Below are 27,616 nucleotides of genomic sequence, written 5' to 3'. Positions count from 1 at the left end.
GAAGACAGCAGACTTAGAAAGATGTTGCAGAATCACTATTTAATTTTTAGGCCTTAAAGAAGGAAAGGGAGAAGAACAGGAGAACAATGGACTATATTCATATCATCATCACCATCATCAATAACAATTAATCTCACAATTGTAATAACTCTGAAGTTCGCAAGAGGAGGATAGCCTATTGAATTTTGGCAGCTAGAATTCTTACGACTACTTTGGTTTATACAGCCAGCATATCTGTAGAGTGAGGATGATAAACCTGACAGAGATACAGTATGTATATGCAAGGTCTATCAGTAGGTCAATAGTAAAAAATATTTCAAGCCCACAACAAACAGCATTTGTAAGCAGCTCTAATAGAAACTTCCTAATTTATTGAAACATAAGAAGGGCAGGAAACACAACAGAATAATATTTGCAAGGTTTTGTTAGTATAGTTAATCTCAATAAAAGTAGTTTTAGTCATCTTGTGGAGTAAATTTCTTGATTTGGTCTATCTGGATGGAACTCCATAATACTTCAATATTTTTGTATAGTTTCTACACAAATTGTTGTTGTTGTTGTTGTTGTTAGCTGCGAAGTCGTGTACGACCCATCACGACCCTATGGACAACATTCCTCCAGGCCTTCCTGTCCTCTACCATCTTCTGGAGTCCATTTAAGCTCACGCCTACTGCTTCAGTGACTCCATCCAGCCACCTCATTCTCTGTCGTCCCCTTCTTCTATTGCCCTCGATCTTTCCCAGCATTAGGCTTTTCTCCAGTGAGTCCTTCCTTCTCATTAGGTGGCCAAAGTATTTGAGTTTTAGCTTCAGGATCTGGCCTTCTAAAGAGCAGTCAGGATTGATCTCCTCTAGGACTGACCGGTTTGATCGCCTTGCAGTCCAAGGGACTCGCAGGAGTCTTCTCCAGCACCATAGTTCAAAGGCCTCAATTCTTTGGCGCTCAGCCTTTCTTATGGTCCAACTTTCACTGCCATACATTGCAGCTGGGAAGACCATAGCCTTGACTATACGCACTTTTGTTGACAGAGAGATGTCTCTGCTTTTTAGTGTGCTGTCTAGATTTGCCATGGCTTTCCTCCCCAGGAGCAAGCGTCTTTTAATTTCTTGGCTACAGTCCCCATCTGCAGTGATCTTGGAGCCCAGGAAAATAAAATCTGTCACTACTTCCATTTCTTCCCCATCTATTTGCCAGGAATTGAGAGGGCCAGATGCCATGATCTTGGTTTTCTTAATGTTAAGTTTCAACCCAAGTTTTGCACTCTCCTTCTTCACCCGCAACAAGAGGCTCTTTAGTTCTTCTTCACTTTCTGCCATTAGAGTGGTATCATCTGCGTATCTTAGGTTGTTGATATTTCTTCCGGCAATCTTAATTCCAACTTTTGATTCATCTAGCCCTGCCTTTCTCATGATGTGCTCTGCACAAATTACCAACTTAAAAAATGTATTCCTTCCTCCAATCATGAATACGCCATTAGTTAAATTTCAATTACTGAAATTAGACTGACCTCTTATTTGTGTTTACTCAAATCTCATTATAAATATCTTCAAAGTTATCCCCAATAAACGTGTTCAGAATTATTGTAGACATAATATTTTGCTGCCAGGAAAAACAAACCATTCTTTTTGATGCAATTTTAATGACTGCTTGAACAATTCCCCAATGTATTTTTTTTGGCCAGAAAAGCAAAGTATATATTATTTTATATATACTATATATATAAATATATTATTCAGAGATATAAAAGAAATGTTTTATTTCTTAGGAATTACATGCAAATAATATATATCTAAAAGGGACGCAGTGGCTCAGTGGGTTGGGACGCTGAGCTTGTCGATCAGATGGTCGGCAGTTTGGCGGGTCGAATCCCGAGTGCCGCATATCAGAGCGAGCGCCTGTTACTCGTCCCAGCTTCTGTCAACCTAGCAGTTCGAAAGCACGTAAAAATGCAAGTAGAAAAATAGGGACCACTATGGTGGGAAGGTAACAGCGTTCCGTGCGCCTTTGGCGTCTAGTCATGCCGGCCACATGACCACGGAGACGTCCTCGGACAAGCGCTGGCTCTTCGGCTTTGAAATGGAGATGAGCACCGGCCCCTAGAGTTGGAAACGACTAGCATGCATGTGCGGGGGAAACTTTACCTTTACTAATATATATCTAATATAGACTACAGTAGTTGTAATTATAATTTGTAGATTTTATTGTGTGGTATATTTTTTATTTCAGAAAATTTCAAAGAAATTTCAATTCAACTGCTAAATTATTGATGAGTAGTTTTCCCATATGAATTCTGAAGAACTTTATATTTACTAAACTGACATCTATAGATGTTTGGTGTAATTGCTAGTGAAGGAGAAAAGCAGCGATTCTCAGCTGACAGAGAATCCTTATGTAAATATGGAATGAACATTTCTGGCAGAAGCAAATTCTGTAGAGGGGCAGAAGAGGAAAGCAACAGGATAGAACAAGGTGTGTGAAAGAATGGTGTTGGCTGGGGAATTCTGGGATCTGAAGTCTACACATCTCAAGGTTGCCAAAGGTTGAGACACACTGTATTTGCTTTTCTACCTCTGCTCCTTAAATACTTCCCTTTTTATAAATTTTTTAAAAAATCTGTTCAGAATTGAAATCTGGTCAACCTGATGGCCGGGTTACATAGGCCCAAAGGGGAGCCTATTTTTGATACAATGCAACAAAACCATATTATGAGAAACTGCTTACTTGTCAAAGCTAATTTGTGCCAATCCAGCAGTAAAGGTATTATCAGCTACCACCTGTGCGAGTCTGGCTAGGACTTCAGCAGCAGAGCATCTTAGAAGGGGACTGTTACTTTCCAAGGCACTTAGGATCAAGCTCAAGGTGCAGCTTTGGATTTCTTCATAACCTAAATTTCCCTTATGGCTAGCCAAGTGCTAGAATAAAGAAGAGTTTATAAATAGCACCATTACTGAACAGTAAATATTTTCCTTCTTTCAACAGACATGCAAATAGGAGAGGAAATGAAAATCAATACACTTTTTGTTTTATTTGTATTCTGCCCAAGAACAAATGCTCTTAGAGCAGCTCGCAACATAAAGTATAAAAGCACAAGGATTAGAAAAAGCCATAATAGACTTTTAAAGAAATCGGTATAATTACATAGTAGATTCAAAGTAAACTCTATCTTGGGAAGATTTTAAAAGAACTTCGAAAACTACTACTGTTTCCTACAGAACTCACGAGGGATTATATAAACTCTACATTTATTATTATTCTACTGTTCTTCTCTACTAAAGGAGATTCCCCAATAACTAAAAATATGTGGACAAATACTTTAAGGCTAAAGGGAAATTAATTCTTCAGTTATATCTGGGAAGATAAAATTATAGGCAGCTATAGATGCCAAATTACATTCTCAATCTAAAATATCTACAGCTACATGAACATTGCCTTCTTTAGGCTTTATAAAGCAAAGAACAAAGTGATATCTTCTATTATCTCAGATTTCTCCATTACAATTCAACAAATGGCTATTCTACATCAGTATTGCTGTATTTATTGAAATGTACAGTCTCCTTTTTATCCTCAGGATCCAAGTCTCACATAATTCAGCTAATATAATATAATATATAGTAATAATGTATATTATATAATAACAGAGAATAGAACCAGAAGCTAAGAATTATTAAGGGAAGGGAATATACCGCAAATGGATTGAATGCTACACTAAATTTATACTAAATTATTTGTTTAGCATAAAATGCTTGAGCATGAAAAAGCCATAGTGAATCTGCAAACATGGATATTGCCCTCATTCACTCTTGTAGTTAAAAGGTTTTCAGAAGTTTGTCATTAATGAAAAGGAATAGTACTTTATTACATCATCTAAACCAACACATTGTGAAGACTTTGTTTAACATCAAAGCAAGGCAAGTTCAAGTTATTTATAGTCTGTTCTAAATAACACTTAGAACTTCTTTCAGTTGACCTTAAAATTATAATGAAGTTTTTAGGGGAGCAGAAAATGCATTGACTCTTGATATGATGTATTTTATGCATGTTATATTAAACCAAGCCTGCATTCATCTATAATGTTAAACCATACAAGGTGGTTCACCTTTTATCTGAAAAGCAAACAAGCATTAGTGTTATGTATGGAAGTAAATAACTTGGAAAATGAAACAGATATCATCTAGCTATAGATGCCATTCAACAGATTCAACTTTGTTTTTTTATTAATAAATTTTATTAAACAAATTTTAAATAAAAAACAAGAACATTATTACAAAGTACTGAAAAGTGCATCAAATAGAAAAACACCAAAACATCCTAGACACCAAAAAAACAAAAACAACAACATTAGACAGGACCGGGGAGTGTAATACTACCCCTAATTTCTTTTTCTCGTGCATCCCAGGCTAAGTAACCTTTAATTACCAAATATCAGAAATCTATAATTGTATATATCTCCAGATTCTATACCTCAAATAATACTACACAATCATCTGGTATTTCCCCCGTTGAGATTAAATATTCTATTTTGTAACCATGAATACCAGGAGTCCCAACTTTTATTGAAAAGTGATTCACTTTTCCCTTTGAGAATATATGTCATTCGATCTGACTCTGCGCATAGTAATACTTTCTCTATTACTTGATAGTAATAGATCAACAGATTCAACTTTGGAAGCACAACAAAGATATAATAGTAGCTCAATTCATCTACTTGTTTTTTAAATTACATTTTTTTCAGTAATAGATAAAACAGACAATATGATTCAGTAGTAATTTCAAGGAAAAGACAGCATACTTGTTTTCAGATTACCCTTAAATGATTATGGTGGATATCACTGACTTTCATAATAAACTGAAGGAAGACTCTTACCTTTAGGACACTGCAAATTGCTGACATAATATTTTGCTGTATTATCTGTTGCCGTGATCCTTTGGTTTGTTTTATGGATGCCAATAACTGTTCCAGCACTTGCAGCCTTAAACACATGCAAAGTCAAGAGGAAATTGAATAATTAGCCTTTGTCCCATTTCATATACTGTACAGGCTCTGTTTCATATATTGTAAAGTCTATATAATATGGCTCAGCAAGAAGCTGTTTATTTCTTAGTGTTAATCTCTAAATTCTCTCTTAATATTTCTCTATATTTCTTTGGCAAGGTTATAGTTGCCTCTCAAAAGCATCCAAACAGCTACTGTGGCACACATACAGTATATTTCAGTGCATTTCTTATATCCATAATTCAGGGATTTGTGGCTTGAGGAAACTAAGAAAACTTGGGAAACATGTCAGAGCTTTTTAATTAAAAAAACACACACATGTTGATAAAGTTGCATCTACAATTTATTTCAAATCATATTTATGTTGAATATAAACAAAGTTTTTCTAACAATCTCTCATCTACCATATGAGATTACTAACTGAATACAGAGTTGTTAAGAAGATCTACGCAATAGACACAATACAGCACTTTTCAGATTCATATTCCAGTCTTTGCAAATATTATATAATAAAACCAATTCTTGTAAAAAGTGCAGGTCTGTGACATTATTTTATACAACTCCACTACTAACAATCCAATCATCTTTCTTAGTAGCATAATTACTCTCACCTAACACTAAGCACACTGCTATACTGATCAGAGGGAAACTCCTGGCCCCGTAATATGTATGTACATACATACATAGTATATAAATTAAGACAGACAATTCCTATCATGGTTTAGTTCATAAGGCAAAAAGGAATATTTAGATAAAATGCATGAGTAACTAATCTGAAACTGAATTCTCAACTATTCTCTCTTTACCTTTGTGTCTCTGTTACTTGTGAAAATATCACTCCAAAGAGACGGGTTGCTGCACTGACAATGGATGAAGTTGGAGACAAAGGCTTAGGCACTGAATCTCCATGTCCAGCCTTCTCATAGATTGCAAATGGGTCAAACTCCAAGCTCCCTCCAGCTGTATTGTTAACTAAGAATAACTGCAAAGACAGAAGAAATACAATTGGCATTGCAGGACATGGTTTTTGTCCTCTATGTGCATAAATAACCACTAAAATATAGTACCTGCTCTTCAATAAATCTGTGTTCTGTCTCCTGCAGTAACGGATCAAATAAGGCAAGTTCGCAGTGGTGGGAAAAGGGTGGAAGATATGCAGCAGAGGCAGCTGCCTGGTTATCAAATTGAGTCAAGTCTTGCACTAGTTCTTTAAGAACAGCAGAGAAACTTCCTGTAATTTTAGAAATGAAATGTTTTTTAATGCATAGCTGGTACCCAAATACACCACTGCAACAGTATTTTAAGGACCAGAAATAGGTCATGTGATTTCTGATAAATGTGTGGATTGGTGGGTCATAAACCTGAATGAGTTTAACAACCTCAAATGAAATATTCTATGCCAAAAAATGAAAGGCTTTCTAAAACAAGAATGTAGCATATCGCAATCAACCGTTAGAAAGAAAAGCTGAAGAATTTATTTCTTCCAGAAATTATTGCAGTAGAGCAAAAATTATTTTGAACACAAATATAACTTAATGAAGAGGGTGGGTTTTTTGGCTATTTATTAGAAAATAGATTTGGCAGTACCAAACATTACATCTTTTGAAATAAATTTGATATTGAAAGATTGATATGCTGGTGAAACACCAGATTCAAGATTACGAATATCAAGAGAAGTATTTTTCTTTTCATTTTCAGTGACTGGGTAGTCTATCTGAAATTAAAATAGGAAAATATAGTTCATGGTTCTAACTATCTAGAATTTAATAGCGAAGGGAGTATAATAGAAACAAAAAAGGAAATATGTTACTTCCATTACAATGCCTTATAATACATTATGTCATAGGAGAAAACTACAAATTAGCTATGAAAAACAGAAAACTCTTGATTACAGTATATTTTTAATTGTTTACCCTGCAGTTTAAATTGACCCTGCAGTTTAAATTGACTTCGAGGGACAGCCTTTGAGGAAACTGCTGTGTGCTAGTATCTGTTACTCAATACCTTTATTTCTGAATTTCACTGCACAAAGGAATACATCTACAGTCTCTATGTGCCAAATAAAAATACTGAAAACAAAAAGCAGAGGAAGAACCATAGAGCAAAAAGTTCACATGATCACTTAGATTCTGAATTATAATACGCACCATTTATGCTCTGTTGTCACGCCTGAATTTATAAAGGCTACCAGCATTTTTATCCCTTCTTGAATACAATACATTGCTTTTTAAAAGCTTAACATTTATTCAAATTATGCTTCCTCTGTCTCTATTTTTTTACTAGTATTATGCATGGAATTCATTTGGTACAGGTTTTTTAAATATTATCCTCTGTTAAGTTTTTCTCTTACGTACAAATTAATTATATTCTGTGTTACAATGCTTTACTTGTCCTTTCGTTATTACAGCAAGACAAGCTTGAGGGAAGTTTTTAGAAATATTTTGGGAAGAAGTATACATACCTTCGTAACTCTTGGGAGGCAACAAAGCAAGCAGTTCATAAAGTCTTTTCCTATATGTCACTGATGATAGTTTTAAAGCACTGCCATGCATTTTATTTAGTGAAGGAAGCCTTTAAAAGTTAAAAAAAAATCCTACTGTTACAATAAAAGCTGTTCAATTAATTTAGAGTCATATATGTAAAATGGGCAGCCTGTATAATAAATAAATGAATAAATCTATTGATTTCATACACATGGAAAAAGGTGATTCAGAGCAAGGAAGACAATTCCCTTGAAGAAATTATAGCCTTTCCTTTGCTTGCTCAGCAATAGCTAGCACCTGATCCAAGAAAACACTCATGATTTAAGGTGGTGCCAACAGATACAATATGCACATTCCATATGTACTCCAGATCACATTTTATCAGCTCTATAAGGACTAAGACATAGATCTAAACATACTTTTATTAGAACAGTTATAACAACAGAATCTTGCTCATGCTACCTTTTCTGCCTTTTTTATTTTCAGGAGAAGGTGGGGGGAGGGGAAAGAGGGCTACCAGAGGCATTTTTCCAAATTACATCCTTGACCTGGGCTCAAGTTTCATTTATTGACTGCTGCCTCAGTCCTTCAAGGTCATCCTCTTTATTCGTTGTGCCTTTTCCCCTTTTAGTCCAGTTCACTGTATCAATCCTGATAAACTCACACATGCACATGACCACTATCTTTAAAACTAAAGTGGCTGCAGATAGCAGTCACTTATCAGCCACAATTGGGATTGGCAACTCCATCATTAAACAATGCAGTCGTAAAGTAAAATCACGTGACTATGCCAGCTATGTCAGTTCTTGTTACAGTCATAAGTGAATCACGGTAGGTCATTAAGTGCAATGTCACCTGATCATGACTTGTGACTTTCTGCTGGCTTCCACATTGATTTTTGCCTGTCAAAAGCCAGTTGTGAAGGACACAAATAGTGGTCAAGCGATTCTGGAATACCATCATAAATATGTGCCAGAATCACAATGACATTAACCATGAGGATGCTGTGACGGTTGCAAATTTTAGGACTGGTTGCAAGATTCCTTTTTCAGCCTTCACTATACATGAACATTCAATTTACATCAATTATACTATACTGTACTCATTGTTATCTTCACAATATTCATCTTACAATCTTAATAATATCATGGTTTTATAGTTTGCTTTAGTAAATTAAATCTTAGTTATCATATTATATAGACTAGACTATAACAATGGGATGGCTGTAATTTTATCACTGAATGCTAATGTTAATTGAGGATGAAAATAAAAATATTATTACTTACTGTGTCAGTAAATCAACAGCACAGGGGACAGGAGGAAGCAGTCTTTGAATCACTTCGTCTGTAAGCAGTCCCCCACAATAGAGAATAAAGCTTTTGACAGCTGAGAATAAAGCATATTGATTGCATATCAGTCTATATACACAAATAATAATACAATCTTTTTGTGTTATGGAAAGAAGTAGAAAAAATAATAAGAGAAGAATGTTATAATAAATTATACTCAATTGATATATCTGGAACACTTGAGAGATGGATGGTATATAAATACATGCAATTATGAAATAACAAATAATACTGTTGTACTATGGAATAAAAAGGATAGCTATTTTACATACTTAAATATGTAGTCAGATGTTCACTACTTTTCAGTCAGAAGTAGTGAGATAGATTATCTTCAATGCTTGAATAATGAATAAACAGTCTGATGGTCTAATTAATATATCAGAGCATTAAGTCAAAAATTAATCTGCAAGGTTAGTATTAATTAGTAGTTAGTACCTCTCTTATTCACCAAATGTCCGCATGTAATATAGCAATAAATAAAATTTTATACTTGCAACCAGCTACAATTACTGCATAGTCTAGAAATTTATGTGTGAAATATGTTATGTAAAGACCTGGACCTAGAACTGGAAATCAATGAAGACAAAAAAAAAGAGACCATTCTTTACTTTTATTGCTATGACTTCTGAAAGTTCAAAAAGAGTGAAAGTATAAAAAGCCACGATTTTCACCCACCACAGAGAGCACCTGCTCGGCTTTCCAGTGTCACTTGCCAGGTAAATGAATCACCACGGTTCTTCTCAGTTTCTAAGTCTTTAGGAGATACTGGAAATGCACATTTCCATAACAACAGCACTCTAGGAAGATGATGCTGGACCACGGCAGGACCTATTATTTTTAAGATTGGAAATGTTTTTTTTCGTAGGTGGGATTGACAGAAACATTTTCTTTATTGAAACTCTTTTATTCCCCCTTCATCCTGAAGCTCCCTTGCAAAATACTCTGAAAAGTGAAGGGACCTTTTGAAGCAAACTTTGATGGGTATGAGAATTTGCAAAGGGGAAAGTGGAAATGTGTAGATGTGTGAAAATATTTTATCTATGAAACACTGATTTCACCTACTATGAATGATTATATAATAAAGGAACAGATAGTCCTTGGTTATGAAAGCAATTGGAACCGGAATTTACTTCACCCTCGAAAGTGTGGTTGTTTGCTTATTATTCATATATAACATAAATGCTATTGATAGTTTGTGTATTTGTTATACTGGAAAAGATAATTCTTTATAGTCTGTGACAAGGAAGTAATAATTTAAGTTAACTATATTTTTACAGCTATGAAACACTTAGAACTTGTTCATATATATTGAAACAGTGACACCAGACAAGAAGTACAGAAGTGGTCAACTTTTCAGCTGAAATAAATAAAGACATATAAGTGAATAATCTTACCTAACGTCATTAAAGCAGCTATCAAAAGCCAACCTGACTGCATTCTTTGTACTGAAATCCGACTATTCTGAGAAGCCGAACGCAAAAGATCCTCAGCTACCATCATGACAACCTATATGAAAACAAAAATCTTCACTAATTCAAGAGATGAAATAGAAAATTAAATTCTTATGAAGAGAAGCATACACACTACTTCTGCATATGTCATGGCCCACAAGTTAACTTTCTCATGTAAATAAAATACATGGAATACATTCTAGAATAGTTATTCCTTTTTGAGCATAAAACTGAAGATGATAATATGTTGGGTGGCATAACTTTTTGTGAGCTAGGCTCTACTTCCTCTGATACAGTGAAATTCTCCTCTACAACCAGTAAGCATGCTATGCATTGCCTGGGTTTATAAATCATAATTGGATATGATTTGTTTTAACCAAGATTTCTTGGATAAAACACAACAGCTATCAACTCACATCGTGCAGACACAAAAATCACAATTTGTGATTTGTTTATGTTTGTTTTCAGAGTTAAAATCAAACAAAATTATCTTTAGCCAGCTCGAGTATTTTGAGTACAGCAAGGTTTATGGTAAGGTTTAATTCTGTATTAAATAGATCAGCACAGTGGAATTATTGGGTACTACACACCCTTGTTTTATTTATCTAACCTAATCCTTTTATACACACACTGTCACTTGCTTTATTCACTCCAAATCTCAGGTTTGCCTGGTTCTTCCAACTGCTCTCCCTGTGTATTTGCATGTGTATATACTTTTACAATCACTTTACACGTAGTCCTTATCTTATAACCAAATGGTGCCAATCTATTTTGGCTGTAAGTCATAATGGTCATAAAATAGGTCATCATGTGACCAACCCAATTTTAGGATTTTTTTTATGTCATTCATTAAGCAAATCGCCATGGTTCTTAAATGAATCCATAATAAGTGAACCCATTGGACATTTTTGCCAAACCCCAGAAATAACAGCAGGTTTTCAGCAAAAATATAGTAAATCGTGGTCATGTAATCATAAGACACTGTACATATGGGCCAGTTGACAAGCACACAAAATGCAGTTGCTGTAACTTCAGACCCATGCAAAGGACTATCTGCACTTGACTAGAAACCCAGGAGAAGTTTTGCCTTTGCATGCTTTTTTCAAAACAATTGTTAATGTTTTGAGGAGGGCTATTGCACTCTGACACATTCTACAAATCACCTCTTGCAAATGTTTCACACATGTCTAATAAACAGATGGAATAACTAAAGAGCAATAAGAGTTTCATCATTAACGCATTTATGATTAGTTCATGCACGCTGCGAAAACACAATTTGTAAAACTGAAGCAACTGAGCTACAGTATGTGCAATGTTACACATTTCTGAATACAGAACCTTTATCATAGACAGGTTTTCTCTGTAGAATTTGATACAGCAATTTAAAAAGTTAAGGAACATAAAACAAATAATTCATTTATCAAAATAATAACATCACATTATTTAAATATGTATTCTAGCTGCACGGAAGTGACAAAAATAATTGTCAAATGCAATGAATACCAGACATACTGTTCTAATACTTACCTTCCCTTTGCCGTGTGGAATTCCTAAAGGACAATCCCTGACAGCTCCTAACAAAGCAGCAATGGCAAAACTATAGCCAGTCACTGCTTCTGGGGAGGATTTCATTGCCGTCAGGCGCTCAATACAGCTATCCAGAAATGGAGAGAGATAGCAGGGTAATGCTACAGCAATACATCGTAAGCACCATGCTGCTGCAAGCTGAACTGAAATGCAGGGATGAAGGAGAATGGAGATTACTGCATCCAGGACTCCTGGAAAATCAAACATATTCCAAGATTAAAAACTCATATGATAATGCTTATTGAGATAGTAAATCAACAGAGCTTCCACTTTTTTGCCCTTTGTCCACTGTAAGCTAAAAAAAAAAACCCCTACAGAATTGTCAGAATTTTCTGGGAGACTGATAAAAATAAAAAAGCTACTCAGTGCAAACCAGGTGTCCAGGTTCTCTTAAGCCAAAATGGACACTGGGGGCAGTGACAAGTGACAGGACAGGAGGCATGCCAAGAAGAGCTAGGCAGATTCTTCTTCCTGACTAGGTCATCCCCAGCCTTAGAGAGTATTTGTAGCATGTATTGCAAAAAGAAGGATAAAGCAGCTAAACTGCCATTTTATACAAGCATCTCTTAAAAGGTGTTGCCAAGAATTCTGCAGTTAGTGAATCAGGATGAACTGTGGCTTTAATTGTATGTAAAGCTTCCTTTCATTTGAGCTGTTTCTTGGTAATTACCCAGACACATTTATATTGTTTTCTTGGCAAGATCATAAAAAATGGTTTATTAAAGCTTTCTCTCAGGAAATTATTCAGCTTCTTAATCCACCTAGTCCAGGATTTCTTGCTTGTCTCCCATTACTAATCGGGTACAATATTCTTGGCTTTTTAATGAAATTAGCTAAGTTAGGCTAACTGCTGTCTCATTGTGACACAGTCCTTATATAGCTCTTCCCCTTCATCGCTAAACTAAGAACTGATGCCAACAACATATTCCCAACAGATTTCCGATAATGATCTGTGATGATTCAGAATCTACCCAAAATATTTTAATTTATTAAAAGAAAGACTGCTGGAACTATTTTAACATCCTCTTTTTGTACAATACATCCTGAAGCAGTTTGTGGTACCACCACTCAATTTTGTTTCATTTATCCTATAGCTTAAGACTCTATAAGGGTATTTACCTGTACTAGAATCTTGCAGAACAGGTGCAGCTGTAGTACCTAATCCATATATGAGGTTTCCAAGCTCTTCTAGAGCACATATTAACATATGCTGGTTTGCTATTACCTCTGTTGTACCAATATGGGTTTCAACATTACAGTTACTCACTGCGGCATCTGATAATAGAAAATGTTATGCTAATAAAAGCAATGAATAAAAGACAAGGATGGGTGTCTGATGCATATAAAAGGAGGCTCCAGGAAAAGAGCTAAAGGGTTATACTTTAAGACTAAATATATTATAAACCACAGATAAGTTATTGGATAATAATTGTAATTTCCATCTATCACCTGCAAAATTAAGATAAGACTGCAACAACTTACGTTTTTAAAAAAGCTAAACTTTATGATCGTGGTACTAATAGTTGTACAACAATAGCCACTACAGAATCATGATTCTAGAATCTGGCTGCAATAATAAGCAGTTTCCATTAATTGATCTTTTTTCACCTTCTCGTGCTGCCTGAGTAAGCTACATTAAAGAAAACCTAGACCCAGTCTGATCAGATTCAGCAAACTTTCCTAGTTACATCATCTAGATTTTAGCAAACCTTCCAAACTGGGCAAGATGAATGGGATCATTTAATTTCAGCGTTACTTGCTAAATGCAACAGGAAAGCTCGTAATTAGTGAGAATGTTGTGTTTGTGATTCCATCATCAGATATACATGCTAGTTGTCTGATTTTTGTTTGTTCCGCCGGAACCTGAGGACCTGGCTCTTTGAGCTTTCCGGCCAGGACTGAGAATGTTTAATTTTTAACTTATTGTAATTGGGTTTTTTAATCAGAGTTATAGGGGTTTTAGATTTTTAATCAAGGATAATTTAATCTATTTTAATTGTTATTAACTTTTGTATTGTAATATTTTTAATTGCCTTGTGAACCGCCCTGGGTCCTATGGGAGAAGGGCGGTATGTAAGTTCAATAAATAATAATAATAATAATAATAATAATAATAATAATAATAATAATAATAATAATAATAATTTGTACTGTTAAGGCTACAATCAGCTACCATATCTACTTTCCACACATTATATTGATGTAAAAGTAAATCACAGGAAAAAATCAGGAAATTTTAAGCTTAAAAATTATTTTAAAAACCCACAGAGACTTGGTTTGTGTGTGGGATTAAATTAGTGTATGACTAGATCAGGAAATGATTAAAGCATTGCTGGAACAGAAGGTGACAAAAGAAAGGGTTAGCAAATAATCTTATTAGTCCCATACCCATAACTTTCTTCAGTTTCCAGATGGCTTGACAAATTTCCTTGGCAGTTGCAATTCGAGCTTTTTCCCCGAGAAGGCCTCCTACTGTAGCTCGGAGGATAAATGAAATACAACGGCGGCTACAGATACTGTCCATTTGTGTCTGAATAGCCTTAGGGTGAGACTGAGAGACCAGATCCAGAATATGGGAAAGCAAAGCAGAAAAATTCCTTTCAAGCCATTCTCCTCCTAATGTGGAAATGAATACCACATATGCCTGAAAAATGATTGATTAAAAAAAAACATTAAAATCAGTTTCAACTTGCACATAACAATATGTCACATATTACAAAATAATAAACCATTTTAATGTATTTATTTAATGTATTTATTTACCTTCATAGTTTCTTTAAGTAAGGTGAAGTGAAAGGCAGTAGTCATTTGAAAAATAAACTTCATTAAATTAAGCAGAATGCTGGAAAATTCCTTCTCTCAATCAAAATACCAATAAATATCAAGTTAAGATTAACTGCAAACTTAATATTTCAGTGAAAAATAAGAACAATATCAGTAGAATTTTCTCTATATATTTATATTTAGGTAAGACTGAATTTCAAGAACAATTAAGTTAAAACTGCCATTCTTACCCTACAAATTTGAATGACATCTTAGTAATTACTGAAATAGTCCCCTATTTTCTAACTTGGTTTTACAACAATGGAAACCAGAACATAAAGGCAGTGAACAGCTTGAAAGATTACATGTCAATCAATAAAAGCTATCTCAGTGTGGTGAGCTTACAGAATACTGTCCTACTTGCTAAAAACAAGTAGTTTGATGGTGATCTTTTATATTGTAAGCCACTCAACCTATGTGCGATCTGGGCAGTCATATAAATTTGTTTACTAAATAAATAAATAAATAAATTTAAAGAAACTAAAAATATTTTCCATGCCTTTAAAGACAGGAATGGGGATAATCTTAAAGGGACTGTAGATAAAAAGTATAATGATACTTTCCACCTCTAAAACAGAGCATTTAAAAGGAAGGCTATGACATAAAACATGGTTTTAGGCCAGAATTAACATTTTGTAGGGGAAACAAAGAATGATTTATGTCATGCTTTTCTGCCTAAATTATGAGGCAGAGCAACCCTACTTAATCACCCCAGTAGTTTGCAACAATTCATGCACAGTTTCCCCATATGATACATACAGATAGTCCTTGACTTACAACAGTTCATTTAGTGACTATTCAAAGTTACAACAGCACTGAAAAAAGTGACTTATGATCATTTTTCACATGACCATTGCAGCATCTCTATGGTCATGTGATCAAAATTCAGACGCTTGGCAAGTGACCCATATTTATGACAGTTGCAGTGTCCAAGAGTCATGTGATCAGTTTTTCAACCTTCTGACAAGCAAAGTCAATGGGAAGCCAGATTCATTTAACAACCACATTACTAACTTAACAACTGCAGTGATTCAATTTAACAAGAAAGGTCATAAAATGGGACAAAACTCACTTAACAAATGCCTCACTTAGCAACAAAAATTTTGGGCTCAATTGTGGTCATGAGTCGAGAACTACCTGTATAAACTATTTTCATGCTTTCTAAACCATAAACTATTGTTTAAAATTGCTAAATCAAAAACTAAAGCAGGTAGAATAAACTAGGCACTCATACTAAGCCATAATATGCTTTATTTAACAAAGACATGTGACTGGATAGCAATGTTATGGATTAGTGTGTTACACACACTTACCCATACATAGCCAATTGAAGCTTCCTATTTTTTTAGTTGTAGTGCCTCTGACGACAGTGATTGCTTGTATTTGATAATGTGATACCTTAAACATACATCCAAGCCAGAAAATGGTTCTTCAGAGGTGGTGAATGCTCCAACACTGGAGGTTTTTAAGAAGAGACTGGACAGCCATTTGCCTGAAATGGTATAGGGTTTCCTGCCTGAGCAGGGGGTTGGACTAGATGACCTCCAAGGTCCCTTCCAACTTTATATTATTATTATTATTATTATTATTATTATTATTATTATTATTATTATTATTATTATCATCATCATCATCATCATCATCATCATGCAGCAAAGCTTTGCTGATTCTGAGGAAGGAAGCCAGTGTATTGTTTCAAGAACCAACATGTTCTTATGTGTAATGCCTTGTATTTTTCCAATTGTGTTGGACTTGAATCCATGTTCCAAAAGACAAGCTGTAAATTCACAACCACAAAGCTCTGGCACTGACTGGGGTTAGATTCCTATCTTATTCTAACAGTTAAGTAATTACCCCAGACAAGGCAACAATTGTAAAATGTTTGCTTTAGGGTATAACAGGTTATTTAATCAACAAGGACAACTGAGTATTTTGTGAAGACTATTTTTTTATTTTATGAATTGATTATGAAACTGAGGAATTCACAGCATTCTAAGAGACAGAACAGCATAGTTTTTATATAAGCATTTTTATGTATGTTAGAAGCAACATATAATGTACTCGGGATACTGTGACTAGGAAGGAAGTATGCTTAGAATGGAGAAGTCAGCAGCATTCCAAGGTGTTGATTATATAGGGAAGTACTCTTTTTTTCCAAAGAGATGTACTGGGGAATTTTTTCTTCTTCTCCCATCACACCAAATTTGGTCCAAATCTGTTCTGTTTTCAGAGGCTTATGCTGATGACAGACATAGTCCTTAGTACTTTCACATAATTTCTGTCTTGCGTGGTCAAAGTATTTTAAAATGTTTATTTCTTCATTTTCTTATTTGATTCATGCCTGCCATTTTTAAATTAAAAATATGCAAGTTTTCATTAATAATTGAGATAAATGCTCATCAGCATTAAAATAATTCAGACTTCTTCAGAACGTTGAAAAACCCTAACTGCAACATAAGCATACTCAACAGGAGCTAGTACATAGTACAGTAACAAATTAGTCATAGTACAATAACAAATTAGTCACACAAATTAAAAAAAAGTTAAAAACAACATAACATAACATAACTCAAACCTGAGTAACTCCAACTCTGACATCCCTGCTGACTGAGCTGGTTCCTTTCAGAATATCACCACCAGTTCGTAGAAATCCAGAACTTCCACGAAGAAAACCTGTCCCAAGCAGTTCCAACGCTTCCATAAAGGAGATTTTGCGAATGTGTTGTCTAGCAGATGCTTTTTCAATAAAAACATACATATAATCATATGCCACATTGAACAGCCTATAAATATGGCAAGTAAATAACTAAAGAAACAATCATGGATAAAATATCCAAATCTGTGCCAAACTACATGTCATTTTATGGAAAAGTCTTTCCATAACCAGCAACTTTCACAGATCCTTTTCTTCTCTTTTTTAAAACACAACTATCACATGAGACTCAATCACAAGAAGATTAAATATAAGCAGCAGAAAGGTTGTTGCAGAGAGACTCTGCTTTGCAACCAGTCTTGTACTTCATATTTATCTATAAAATAATAGCTAACAGTCTGAACTCAGTCTATATTCTGGTCAGCTAAGCGAAATCAAGTCATGGTTACAGGCAAGGGTTGAGAGGTCTGATTCATTGTCTAGAACAGGCATGTCAAACCCGCGACGTCATGTGACGTCGTGCAATGTATCGCAACTTTTTCCCCATTGCTGGCAATGGGGTGGGCGTGGTTTCAGTATGATGCATCCGGCCCGCGGGCTGGTAGTTTGACATGCCTGGGGTAGAACAATGTGTTTGATAAACAACATCATGAAAACAAGGTGTTTATGAACATAATGATTAAATGGTCAATGGGACAGGATGGAGGCCCAAGTGTTTCTGCATTATGAATATAATGCAGAATGTTACTCTAAATTCAAAAATATCATTAATAAAATAACCATGTTATATCAGTATACCCATGTATGCAACTTAATACAAACTATTTTCATCATGTTAACCAAATGAAGTCAAGTTAGCTTTATCCTCATTAAATTACATAATTGAAAATACTGTAATTCTTTAGATAAATTACCTTTTCTTTATGACAGAAAAAGGCTAAAGTAAATTTGCTATTATTAATAGTAATTAAATTGGTACAACTAATTGGTAAATCTTTCGATGTTATGAATTATTTTCACCATCATCAAAATGGAGATAGGACACGTCAAATAATCCATATAATAGAGGTACATCAGTGAGACTATGGGGCTCAATTCTGTAGTGCAGATTATTAACATTAAAATTAAACTGAATGGGGGAAACTAAAGTACTGGATGAGCATTTCAATGTCTAACTCTAGATAATTTAAGTAATCTTTACTTTTTACAATGTTTCCTCATATGCTATTTCCCCTTTCATCTGGATATTATTAAGTTTAATTGCCATTTAGTTGATTTATTTCCCCCTTTAATGTTAGTTTTTCCCCCCACTCTACCACTGCAGAAAGTAGAAATATTTTCTGTCACTATTTTCATTCTGATGTAGCACACACGACCATGTATTTTCTTAAATATGGTAATGTTTTGACATAGTTTAGACAAAATATTCATATACGTATGTGTATACGGTATATATGTGTGTGTGTGTGTATGTAAGCCAGTTGATATGTTATTAGTTATTATGTTAACATATTAGTGTATTAGCTATTGTTATACGTTAAAATCCTTCGGTGATTAATTCTGAAGGGATTTTATTACTGGTAGGTAGTGCTTACAATTTCCTAAGCCAAAGTGAGGATAGAAAAAAAAACCTCACCTGTGGCTTGTTTTGATGTTACAGCACTAATCAATACATAGCCTAAAAGCTTAGAAACAGCCATTCGCACATCATAGTTGGATCCTTCAAAGGATTTAAAACACAGAGTTACTACACTATCTATGTCTGTACTCCACATAAAAGTTGCTTCAATCTGAAGTTCAAGAAGACACTATATAAAAAAAAGGGGGGGGGGAGAGAAGGAAGACAAGCAAAATAAACAAATCAAATAATGTATGCACAATTATTATGTAGCTTAAAAAGTACCTAAAAAATGGGTTGCATCCAACAATGTCTGTCTGGCAGGAAAATAACATCACATAAATTCATATTTTCCCCTCCAATCTGACCCAGAAACATGTAAGATCAACCAAGAGGAAGGAAAAACCTTGTTGTAGAACGTAGCCATTATTATTAGGACTCTGAATAGCATCAATTTATCTGGGGGGGGGGCTCATTAGTGGGGTGTTTTATTTATTTTTACATACATACACTCACACATATAAAAACACACACATCTCTCTTGGGCCATCACTTTTTCTTAGCCCACCCACCTCACAGGGTTGTTGTGGGAAAATAAGAGAAGAAAGAAGTATTGTGCATATATATTGCCTTGAGTTATTTATAAAAAATAATAAAGGCAGGATAAAAAAATCTTTAAAACCTCAAATCTAGCTTAATATCAAAAATATCTATTCATTGTTAATTATAAAGGAAAGAAAAGCATATAAACCTAAAATAATTAAATTTTTCAAACTTTACAGATGAAGGAAATAAAATATTTCAATTGTTCTTCCATTGGAGGGGGGGACTTTGGTACTTTGCTTAATTTTCTTTTTGTCATTCCAGAAAGGATCATAAATTGCTATTCCAAAATGAATATGAGATCCATTTAGGAAGAAAAAAACATAAAACACTTACAGAGCTAAAATGCCAATGTTATTTGCCAAAATATGGTAATATTTACTTCAAATGACACAAATTGAATATCCTAAGAAAAATGTATATGGGTAAAGAAAATTACTTGATCTGACTTGTTTTGTTTTTTTTTTGGGTGGGTGGGTGGAGATGGGCAGTGCCTCTAAGTTATTGTTGACTTCTGGTGACTGTCTGGATTAGTCCCTGCAGTTTTCTTGGCAAGATTTCAGAAGTGGTTTGCCACTGCTTCTTTCCTAGTGACTGGACCAAGGTCACCCAGCTGTCATTGTATCTAAAGTGGGAGTAGAACTCAGTGTCCTTGTTTCTAGCTTGTTCCCTTAATCACTACACCAAACTGTCTCTCTCTAATACGTATACACATTGCTATTGTCAGTGAAACTTTAGAGATATAAGATCACGCTGCAAAATGTATATAGTTTTAACAGAAATAAACCAATATACTGAATTTATTTGCGAGGGAGAAATCCTAATAAAAATATTATTTTCCATACTTATATAGGCCAAAATCGTCTTGGTAATACAAAACAGTGTTTGCCATGGATGTTGCTTTATTCTTCATGTAACATAAAATGGTATACAAGAAGATTAATTACAAAAAAAAAAGAATAATATTTTACTTTTGCAGCAGCACAACGAACTGCCATTGATCTATCTGTCAAACATGTACGAGCAGCTTTGTAGATATCTCTGTGACAAGGAACAGCAGCAGCTCCCAACCCTTTCAGTATGTTCTGCAAGCTTAGCATGATCTCGTATCGTCCTTGAGACTGACAAGATGAAAAAAAAACATCTTATTATAGGACATAAGTACCAGGTTTGTTTTCTATTTTTACGTTTTTATTTTGCTACTCTTCAACAAACAAAACTTTAGTAACATCATAATCATGTTAGGTGAATTTGGTCAAAAGTTTGCCAAAGGTCCCACTGTTAAATTCATGGCAGAGAGATAATGGCACAGTACTAGAAGCTGACTGTGTATAACAAGTTTCAGCACTTTATTATTAAGTTATTGAAAACCTAACTGAGTAAATTTTACAAAGAATACAAAGACACTTGTAGACCACTTCTGCCTTAATGAAGATGCAAGTGTGACTACTTAAAATAACAATACTCATCATTTTTTGGCACGCCAATTGTTTCATTTAAAGCATTTTCATCATATCCTTCAGGCAAAAAGGCTATGCCATGATCTTTGACATGATTACTATAAGTAAAACAAGTCAACACTACAGATTTCCAATAGACATATCAGAATAAAAATATAAAATATCAGTAAGAATAAAAACAAGAAGCAGAGGGAAGAGAAAAATTAAATCATGGCATCAAATGTTCATTCTTAATGTAAGTTTCAATAAAGATTAAATAGAGAAGAAAAGTCTTAACAAAGACTCGTCATACTTTGCAATTATTATTAGCCTATTTATGATTCAAAGAAGTTCTGCAGAAATGTAATTCTATCTAGCACATCATCCTCAAATGTCAAAATATCATATGTATTAGACCTTCATTAAAATTGTTTTCTTCACTAAACCTTAAATCAATATTTTATTTCAACTTTGAACACTTGCTCATTTACCTCTGCATTCTTCATTGCTTTAAGAATATTTCCCACAGTATTCACAAAGCTGTTGCCCAAAATTCTTCCCAGTTTTTTGAACAAATAGCCCAAACAAACCACTGCAGCACTTTTAAAACAGAGAAGAAAAACGTAGTCAGGCAACCTTTAAAAAACATTATTAATATTATGCTATACTGCATTTTATTATAAACAGATGAGATTCTTAATAATCAATAGCTATTAATAAGATAAGATAATCTTTATTGTGATTTTTTTTACTGTGGGCACAACAGCACACATCAAAAATGAAATTTAGTTGCCCGCTCTCAAAGTGAAACGCATACATGCCACACACCTAAAATATACTATAAACAACATATGTATAGACCCACACCCCCACATATACATCACAATAAAATATTAAATACTGTCCATCTTGAATATATAACGGAAGCAGGAAGCTTTAGAGTTCACAAGGTTAATGCTGTAGGGAATGAAACTATGGCTGAATCTGGATGTTCTGCTATGGATACCACGAAGCTCCACCCAGAAGGTAACAAGGAAAACAGGTTGTGAAGAGGATTAGTAGTGTCCCAGATAATCTTACGGACCCAGTTCACACAACACTTCTGTGCTATGTTCTGGATGGGAGGGAGGGAACTGCCAATAATCTTTTCAGCCATCCTGACCACTCTCTGCACTGCCTTCCTGTCTGAAGAAGTGATGCTTCCAAACCAGACTGTGATGCTGTATGACAGGAAAATTTCCTTAACCTATGGTTTCTAGTTGTATTAGGTTGCCATGTCCAGCATTATGTTGACTGGTAATTCTGCACAAGAAAACTTAAAGACAGCCAGTTGTATAAGCTTGGTTTAAGATATACATTTTAGAATCACTTTATTTAAAAAAACTAAACTGATTCACAACCTGGTACAAAGAAACATCTTGGATTTGCCTTTGCAACTGAATTTCTTACTTACAAGTAGTCCTTCACTTACAACCATAATTGAACCTGGCAATTATGGTTGTAGGCTGTGATGGTCATAAAGCAGATCATGATGTAACCCATTCATTTTAATATTTTTTGTGGTAGTTGCTAAGCAAACACCATAGTTGCTAAGTGAACCCATTGTTTGTTCTGGGTGGTTTTTGCCAGAAACCAAAAGTAAATGTTAGTTTTTGACAAAAATATTGTAAATCATGGTGAAATGATTGCAGGATGCTGTGTTGTAAGTCAAGCATTCTTTCAAGTAAACTATAAAGTTTGCACAGAAGTATAGTTTGTTAATGAGCATTCCATCAATTCCAATGGCTCAGTTACGGACTGAAAAGTCAGGCCGGTGTGTTGTGCAATTAGCTCATATGGTGTAATAAGATGGAGGGTTTGTTGTCACTGTGAATTGAGGGTGGGGGCACGAAGGGAGGCTCAGCCAATCTCAATGTATACATGGTTGTACTTTGACAATAAAGGTTCATTCATTCTTTACTAGTAGAAACATATCTGTGAAGTCCTTGACAGCCCCCAAAATAAAAAAGCACAAGTGTAAATCTCAATGACAAAAAAGTTACCTATGCCAGAATATACATGCAGAAAGTCCTAGTATACTTGAGAGAGGCAAGAGTTTGTAATAACTTTGCCACTGGCAAAGCCTTTTTTCAAACTTTCTTACTCATCTCTGTAAAGTATAACTTTTATTGATTTATTTTTGGCTGGCACTACCCAGTACCTGATGAACTGTGATAAGAGTTTGATAGAGATTCCTTTATTTTGTTTTGATTTGTATCTGTTTTTCTGTCCTTTTCTGAGACTGATTAAAAATCAACAGGCTATTCTGAATTTCTAAGAAATTCCTACAGAATACCTTTCCTTTTATTTACAGGAGGCATAATAGCATTCTCCTAACTGTCAGACACAAGTGGTTCCACTGATATTCAACATTCCTATGCAAATGTCTCTCATACTATTTCTAGCATAAATAAATAAATAAATTTCTCATTTCAGTTACATTCCAAAGTATTTATTTTTATTTACAGTTCTATTGACTCAATAGAGTCAACAGAGGTTTCTTGTTTAGTCTTCTTTACCCAACTCCAGGCAATATTTATTTTCATCAAAATCACTTATTCGTAATGAAACTCACACTTTCACATCCATGCAAGTACTCATCAACTCCTCTCTCCAAGATCTGACATTAAATTTCTATCTGCTTTTTCATTCGTTAATTCATGCTCATTACCATTTACACCATCTACATCCAAAGTCAGAATTTATCATCTACCATGGTCATAACCAGATGAGTCTACAACTTCCATTCCCTATCATGCCTTTGGCCAATTTAATCTTCACATGACGCTTTTTTAGTAATGCAGAGGAACCAATCAGGCTACCGCTCTTAATAATACTAACACAATTCAATGAAGACAGTAGTAATCAGTTCTGCCATATATTGGATAGTATGCCACAAGCTCAAGCAAAACTCAAAATTTTCCCAAGTATGTTCATATTTTATTGAAAGTACAATTTCTAATCTAGACACTACCTTGCATTGCTATTATTGTCCACATGTCCACAACTGGGAGCTGCATGGTGTGAACAGACACACTCAAGATACAAGATGAAACAGGAGGAACCTGTCTTAATCTGTTATCTTCTCTCTCGGCCTATCTGAATTGTTTCCTCAACGTAAAGCAAGTCTGAGTTCTAAGTAGGAGCCACCCACTAGACTTTCATAACTGCTATGAAGGTGTAATTATTTTCCTTAGCATAAATTTATAGAAGATAATGCAATGGACATATATTAGAAGAAAGCATTTGCAAAAATGTTTATATTAAGAGACATTTCATACAATGAAAAGTATGAACTGTTGTGTACAACAAATTTTATGCCCACCTTTTTAAAAAATGAAATTGTGTTTCAAACATATAAACATTAAAATTAAAGCATTTCTTCCATCTGTATCCAGAAAAGAAACACCCGTAACTGAAGAATCAATGATGTTATATCCTGGAACTTGAGTTTACTTGAGGTTAAATGTTTTTCAATTGTTAAAGCCTAGTTTTAGGTTATGCACACCTCCTATTCTTTTGAAAAATCTTATGCAATCCTCATAAGATATAGCTACAACTTCATCTCAAAAATATTGTAGGCCAATATTTTATGTCAGAGGCAAAGGCAAGGGCTTCTATCTGCTAGTAGCTCACTTGAGAAAGGATGGAGCATTATTGGTGCCAAATTGGAGATTTGAGCTGTTTATTTGACTGTAATTCTTGACTGTCTATGTTTAAATGCCCGTCTAGTTATCTACTACAACATACAAATGTCAATCCAACATTTTTAGGCATTCCTCCAATTGCTGTGTTTTTACCACAGTCTCTTTTTCTAAACTAAACTATTTTGATTATTCTGTTCCTGTTATCCAACTAAAGACTCATTCCTGACTCATTTCAACTAAAGACTCATACAACTAAAAAGAATAGGAGCTAAAAAGAAAGAAATTGCTTTTGTGTTGTGCAAATGGGCACTGCATGGGAAAATATAGGGAACTATGGCTCTGTTACCAGGCCAACGAAAAATTGGATACAGTCCTATTCTAATCTTCAAAACTCACACTGTATGCAATTTTGTTATTCTTATTTAAGACTCCATAGGCTCCATGATGAAAAAATAATACTTTATTATGACCATGGTGGACTTTTAAACTTACAGTTTAGTAGGTAGATAGCTTGGTGAATCATCTTTACTGAGAATAAGTTCATTGCATTTGTCAATTGTTTGGTGAACAGAAAAAACATCTCCTGTGCTATACAATATAGCGAGGTTCTTGGCAATGAATTGTCTAGCAGGAGGTCCTGGCGAATTGGTTAATAAAAATATCAATTGCTCAACAAGTTTGTTCTGTTTTTCCCTTATATCAGCCTGGAAATATAGAATATATGGTTAAGAAGAGAGACATTCAAACTTTGGACTACGTGAAAAGCTTCAGACCACTTTCAGCTGGATTCATACTTATTCAAGTGAAGTCTGTCTCAAAATAGTATTCGATTTCCATTTCTAGTCACCAGTCAGTTCCCTATATACCCCTTATACCCCTCCACCCCACCCCAGGAATAAAAGGGAAGAAAACAGGAAACAAAAAGATGTTCTGTTCTAGTTGTATCATCCTTACCTGATTAGTTGCTGGTAAAAGTTTTTCCAAAAACCTCAGCCACTCCAAAGCAAATTCTGTTTTCTGAAATTCACCCAGCTGATTATAAACCTCTTCATTAAATAGCAAGCTGCAAGCCAACTCCATTCTTTAAAGCATCTCCTTTTCTCTGTGTGAAAGCCACTCATGAAGGCACACAGGAATGTTGCTTGTGTGATGTCAGCATTTACTGGCTGAATGAAAAAAGCGCACCTGGACAAATATATCATAAATGTATTTAAGAGTGGAAATGACATCTTTTAATTTCAGCATTTAATCTCAGGGTGCTTTGCTGCATTTTAGAAGTATTAATAATTCTTGAACCTTCATTCTTAAAATCTCTTAAAATTTGGCAACTGCCTAATCGTGTAATATCTACAAGAAGCAATGTCAGCATACAGAAAGTTCACTTGTAGACTATTTGTTTAAATTTTATCCTACATTTCTGTCAAAAGTTTAAGGCGGAGTACTTCCTTGTTTGATTTTCCCCCATAACCTCTCTATGACAGTAACTTACCCAAAGCCACCCAACCAACTTCAGACAAAGTCTGAAGATGTACTTCGGTCTCTAACATCTTAACCACCACACTACATAAGAGAACTGTGTTGCTGTCAGGCTCCTTATTTTTTATACAGCACAGTGTGGTATTGGCTATAGAACGTGTGTTTCACCTATAAGTTATTCTCACAGTGATAATAGTAGACCCTTTTAACAGAAGAGACAACGCTCTTCTCCTCTGAATCAAAAACATATGAGAAGATAGAACAGGTTTTTTGCCACATTGGATTGTGTAAATATAGCTTTCTTAGTTGAAACTCAATGGAATTCTTCTTCTGCAACCATAATGCCCCTTTTAATAAATATTACTAATAAACATTACAGGACCCTGAAAGTCTTGTTCTATAGACCAACTATTTCCAGTTCAGATTGCTAGGAGGGAAATTGGATCCCATCCTGCCCTAGAAGTTTTCATTCAGGAATTCTCAAACTGTAGGTCAGGACTACAGGTAGTCCTTGACTTATGACCACAACCGAGCCCAAAATTTCCATTGCTAAGCAAGGCGGTTGTTTTGACTTTTGCCCTACTTTATGACCTTTTTTGCCACTGTAGTTAAGCCAATCACTGCAGTTGTTAAGTGAATACTGTGGTTGTGAATTATTGCAGGACAGTGCAATTGTCATAAATACATGCCAGATGGTAAGCGCCCGAATTTTGATCATGTAACCATGGAGATGCTGCAACAGTTGTAAGTGTGAAAACTGGTCACCAGTCACTTTTATTTTAGTGTCTTCATAACTTCTAAAAGTCATTAAACGAATGGTTGTAAGTCATGGACTACTTGTACCTGGGACTTTCTCAGCAATAAGGAAAGGTGCCATAAGTTTTATTAACTCTTATCTGATGAGTCTAGTGCAAACAAAACAGAAGCATTGTCAAAACTCATTTCAGGTTTTGCTCGATATACAGTACTGGTGGAAACCCATAGCAAGCACTTCCAGTACAATATTTTAAAGTCCAAGAACCCTTGGAACATATAGGTTAAAATACAGTGATTAAAAGTGGAATGTTTATTTCTTGCCCAAACATAAACTCAAAGAATAATTAGTTGTATTCATTTGGGAGTCATATGGATTCATTTATAATTTTAGGGAATTGTATTATCTTAGCTTTTGGGAACTGCTGTTCTAAAAACCAAACATTAAACATTCTCTCCATATAATAATAATAATAATAATAATAATAATAATAATAATAATAATAATAATAATAATAATAATAATAATAATAATAATAAGTAGTAGTAGTAGTAGTAGTAGTAGTAGTTGGAAGGGACATTGGAGGTCATCTAGTCAAACCCCCTGCTCAGGCAGGAAACCCTATACCAGTTCAGGCAAATGGCTGTCCGGGATTGATCTTATGACAAGAAAATAAAATTCAGGAAAAAAAGGATAATGAA

The 27,616-nt window shown here is 34.6% G+C and overlaps 1 protein-coding gene across 1 annotated transcript in view; it reads right to left on the bottom strand.

The window, feature by feature from the left end:
- HEATR5A (HEAT repeat containing 5A) overlaps positions 1–27,616 on the bottom strand; it is a 67,254-nt gene that overhangs the window by 33,395 nt on the left and 6,243 nt on the right. The window contains exons 2-18 of the mRNA XM_083379566.1: positions 25,640–25,870; positions 25,178–25,389; positions 21,491–21,599; positions 20,532–20,681; positions 18,976–19,147; positions 17,262–17,422; positions 14,252–14,507; positions 12,983–13,138; positions 11,804–12,054; positions 10,220–10,331; positions 9,501–9,653; positions 8,763–8,862; positions 7,455–7,564; positions 6,061–6,224; positions 5,800–5,975; positions 4,865–4,970; positions 2,722–2,912 (exon numbers count right to left, since the gene is read on the bottom strand). Of these exons, the coding sequence (XP_083235692.1) occupies positions 2,722–2,912; positions 4,865–4,970; positions 5,800–5,975; positions 6,061–6,224; positions 7,455–7,564; positions 8,763–8,862; positions 9,501–9,653; positions 10,220–10,331; positions 11,804–12,054; positions 12,983–13,138; positions 14,252–14,507; positions 17,262–17,422; positions 18,976–19,147; positions 20,532–20,681; positions 21,491–21,599; positions 25,178–25,389; positions 25,640–25,765 (2,705 nt within the window). The 5' untranslated portion in view covers positions 25,766–25,870. The remainder of the gene's footprint in view (positions 1–2,721; positions 2,913–4,864; positions 4,971–5,799; positions 5,976–6,060; positions 6,225–7,454; positions 7,565–8,762; positions 8,863–9,500; positions 9,654–10,219; positions 10,332–11,803; positions 12,055–12,982; positions 13,139–14,251; positions 14,508–17,261; positions 17,423–18,975; positions 19,148–20,531; positions 20,682–21,490; positions 21,600–25,177; positions 25,390–25,639; positions 25,871–27,616) is intronic.

This window comes from Vipera ursinii (genome assembly GCF_947247035.1).
Source record: "Vipera ursinii genome assembly, chromosome: 1".
Taxonomy (NCBI): domain Eukaryota; kingdom Metazoa; phylum Chordata; class Lepidosauria; order Squamata; family Viperidae; genus Vipera; species Vipera ursinii.
Note: the sequence above shows the minus strand (reverse complement) of the source record. Positions and strands in the feature narration are given on the sequence as shown.